Source organism: Chaetura pelagica, unplaced genomic scaffold (genome assembly GCF_000747805.2).
Source record: "Chaetura pelagica isolate M959 unplaced genomic scaffold, ChaPel_1.0 scaffold72, whole genome shotgun sequence".
Lineage (NCBI taxonomy): Eukaryota > Metazoa > Chordata > Aves > Apodiformes > Apodidae > Chaetura > Chaetura pelagica.
Genome location: NW_009952560.1, coordinates 765,479 through 769,414, shown reverse-complemented (window position 1 = coordinate 769,414; position 3,936 = coordinate 765,479). Strand labels below are relative to the sequence as shown.

The 3,936-nt window shown below is 59.3% G+C and overlaps 1 protein-coding gene across 1 annotated transcript in view; it reads right to left on the bottom strand.

Moving 5' to 3' along the window:
• HNF1B (HNF1 homeobox B) overlaps positions 1-3,558 on the bottom strand; it is a 17,285-nt gene extending 13,727 nt beyond the window's left edge. The window contains exons 1-3 of the mRNA XM_010009039.1: positions 3,384-3,558; positions 1,867-2,131; positions 1,178-1,419 (exon numbers count right to left, since the gene is read on the bottom strand). Coding sequence (XP_010007341.1) covers positions 1,178-1,419; positions 1,867-2,131; positions 3,384-3,558 — 682 coding nt within the window. The remainder of the gene's footprint in view (positions 1-1,177; positions 1,420-1,866; positions 2,132-3,383) is intronic.
• Between the last annotated feature and the right edge of the window lie 378 nt (positions 3,559-3,936).

Here is a 3,936-nt window from a genome sequence, read left to right as displayed (position 1 = left end):
CAGGGTCACATTTTGGTCACCGTGGGCTGGCCCGACGGGGAGAGCAGGACTTGGGACCTGGCTGGGAGGCTTCTCGTCCCCACCACGGGGGGAGCTGGGCGGGATGCTGGGTACCCACCTGGGGCTGGTGTATCCCCCAGGTACCGCTTTGGGGGCTGCCCCCACTTGCTAACGCCCAAGGACCGGCCTCGGGCTGTGGCCTGGCCCTGTTCTCAGCCTCCTCTCCCCAGGCACCTTGCCCTTCCCGCAGGGACTCTCCGCCACACGGGTTTCTTTTAATTTGCCTTTGTAACGAGCTGGGTGTGTGTAACGAGCCAGGCAGGGTCATTTCCAAGAGGTGGCTGGTTTTAGCCTCCCCAGCCGGGTGCCGTGGCTGAGGGGGGACATGGGGCAGTTGGGGTGCAGCCCCCCCACTGAATTCTACCCCCCCATCAAGCACCCACTCCTGAGTGCTGAGGGCTGGTGGCATTGGCTGGAGGGGGACAATGGGGATTGTCCTCCCACCCCACACCTGCCCTGATTAGCCTCCAGCACCCTCCCCAGTGGCGTTATCTCCTGTTGAAAGCCCCAGGCTGTTTTTGGCAGGTCTGCTCTCCCCAGCCAGCCCCTCACCATGCACAAAAGGATGGACCATGGTGGGGTGAGGCAGAAGATGGGATGAGCCCTGCACCACCCTTCCTTCATCCACCTACTTCTGCTCCTGCAAAGGGATGGTGCAGCACCAAGCCCCCAGCCTGGTCCTGCCCCAGCCCTGCAGCAAGACCAGGACACATGGCCACATCTTTGTAGCGTTGCCTGTGCATCCCCCAACCCTAAACCAGTGTTCACCAGTGGGCTGTACCCCAAGGCCCCAGCATGGATATGTCAGGCACAGAGCTGCCCACATACAGCCTTCCCCAGCCCAGCCTGCACCGCTACTCAGTTGAATTCACCCAACTAAACCAATGCTGGTTTATCCCTGGCAAGCTGGAAATCCAGCCCCCTCCTCATGGCTCACCTGAACATAACACCATAGCAACAGAGCTTGCTCCTCTCCACTACCCCTTGCTGTGGCTGGGACCAGGGTGACCCATGTCCCACCCCCCGAAGGCCTCAGCACCCTTTTCCCCAGCAGAAGCCAAAGCCAGCACTGCAATTCCTCCTCACCTCCACCCAAGAATCCTGGCCGAGGGCTTACCTGGCATTTTGGTGGGAGGTGATGTGCTGGGCTGGTTGTGGTGGGGGGAGCCGTGGGAGAGCAGCAGGTTCATGCTGTGTGGGGGCTGGCCCGAGCTGTAGGCATCCATGGCCAACTTCTGGCGGAAAGCCTCCTCCTTCCGCCGGTTGGCGAACCAGTTGTAGACACGGACCTCTGTCACCAGGTTGGAGCCAAGCCCGTGTGCCTTGGAGGGAGACACCCCTCGCTGCAGACACTCAGCCCTGCGTGTGCAAGGGGACACGTTGGAACAAGGGTGCTGCTGGGGAGGCCTCCACCAGCACCCCGGGCAGGGGAGCTTGGGAGGATGTGTGAATTCAGGGGTTTTTAAGCCCTTCCTACAAGCCTGCCTGCTCTTTCCGACTACATCTATGCCATAAAAGCCATCCCCCCTTCCTCTGACATTGCTGTAATGCTGTGATATCCCCAGGGTATCCCTGCATCATCCCTGTGGCATTTTTGTAGCATCCCAGTGGTATCCTTGCAGCATCCCCATGCCATCCCTGCCCTGCCTCGCAGCTTGCTTGGCCCCAGCTGCTGCCCAAATGGGCAAAAAAGAGACAAAAAGAGGCCAAGCAGCTCAGCAAAGCCATGCCAGAAGCCAGTACTGCAAGCGGGAGCTTGGCACTGTGTGGTTTTTGGAAGGAAGGGCAGCACAGGGCAGCCCTTACCTGTTGCATTCCTCCACCAGAGCCTCACGCTCCTCCTTGCTGGGGTTCTTTTGGCGGTCGTAGGCTTGGTACAAGATTTGCTGGGAGGCCGGCCCCCACTTGAACCGATTGCGACGCATCTTCTTGCTGGGGGTTTCGGAGCAGGCGTCGTCGAGCTGGGCAGCCCCTTGGTTCTGCTGATTGAACTCTGGAAAGAGAAACAGCAGCTGATCCTGACTGCTTTTGTCTGTCATATTTCCACAACCCTGGACTGTCTGGTTGAACTCTGAAAAGAGAAAGGAGCAGACGTGAGCTGGCCTGTAGCCGCTGCTCGGAGTCACCATCCCGTGTCCCCTCCCGCAGCAGCTCCCTGCCACCCACCCCGGGGGAAGGGGCCAGGGAGTCATTACCACCCCTCCGGGATGGGTGTTTAATGGGGAGGCACGCTCAGGGCATGCATATTCATGGCTCGGCTCTCTGCCGGTGTTCCAGGAGGATTTTTTGGAAGCTTGGAGCCAGGCAGGAGGGCTGCAAAGCCCCCTGAAGGGATGTCCCCTCCCTGCTCGCCCAGAGCTCCCCTCTGGCTCCTGCTCCTGTCCCGTGGGACACCAGCCCCAGAGGTGACCTTCCCCGCTGCAGTAAAGGCAGATGAATGGGAGGGTTTTATTATTCTCAGTTTTGCAGGGGAATTCTCCCACCTTTCACAATGGCTTTTCCCCCTGTGATGAGGGGAGAAACGCAGGGCAAGGCTGGAGGAGGCTCCGTTTGCTCTAGTGTCTCAAGGTGTGTTTTCAAAGCAATGGTATTTGGTGCTAAACCCTTCTCTGCGCTTCCCCTCAGCTGGATATTCCATCATTTAGGAGGATGGAGGCAGAGCCCTTTCAAGGGGGCTGTCAGTGCCCCAACTTGCAGCTCAGCCAAAAACGGGGCTGCTTTGAGACATCCTGGACAGACCCAGGGCAGGGGACAGTGGGAGAGGTGCACAAAAGCAAGAGTCTGTGCACTTGGTCAAAATCATCTGCATTTTAAATACCACGGGCTGCCCAAGCCCGCGCTACAGACAGGAGCTGTTTACAGCTCATTTTGTCTTTTCTCACTCTTTACTTTTTTTGCAAGTAGTTGCAGAAAATCAGCAGCCTCAAGAAACAGAGGGGAAAAGGGGGCAGAGGTGGGAAAGACACCTAATGCTGTGTCATTATGAATAGCTTTCCCACCTCTAAGGAACAGAAACGTACAGCAATATCCAGCTGCGTGGGTGGGCTCGGCGGAGCTCACACTGTGACCAAGAGGGGCTCTTGCCCCATTTTCCTACACCTCAAATTCATTTTACTTGTAAAAATCTTTTGGGGGAGATGCTGGGCAGCCTGGGTCTGGGGGCAAAGCCAGGGGGGATCTGAAGTTGGGAGCTCTAGCTAGGGAAGAGGGCATGAGGCTGCTCCTCACCCAGCTCTGGCTGTGCTGGGTGCTGGCGGGCAGGACGGGGATGCAGGGACCCCTCCTCTGCCCCCCACCAGCCCTCCAGGGTGCCGGGTACTTACGGCGGAGGATCTCCCGCTGCTTGCGGACGTACCACGTGTAGAGGGCGGCTCGTTTCTGCGTCTTCATGGGGGTGCCCTTGTTGAGGTGCTGGGAGAGGTGAGACTGGTTGAGACCGGTGACATCCACCACCTCCCGCTGGGGGATGTTGTGCTGCTGCATGTACCCCTTGATCATCTTCGCCGCCCGCCATGGGTCCTCACTGCGGGGGGGGTGGGGAAACCAAGCGGGCAGGACGGGGATGCAGGGACCCCCCCTCTGCCCCCCACCAGCCCTCCAGGGTGCCGGGTACTTACGGCGGAGGATCTCCCGCTGCTTGCGGACGTACCACGTGTAGAGGGCGGCTCGCTTCTGCGTCTTCATGGGGGTGCCCTTGTTGAGGTGCTGGGAGAGGTGAGACTGGTTGAGACCGGTGACATCCACCACCTCCCGCTGGGGGATGTTGTGCTGCTGCATGTACCCCTTGATCATCTTCGCCGCCCGCCATGGGTCCTCACTGCGGGGGGGATGGGGAAACCAAGGGTTAATCTCTCCCAGTGGGGGGAAAAAACACCT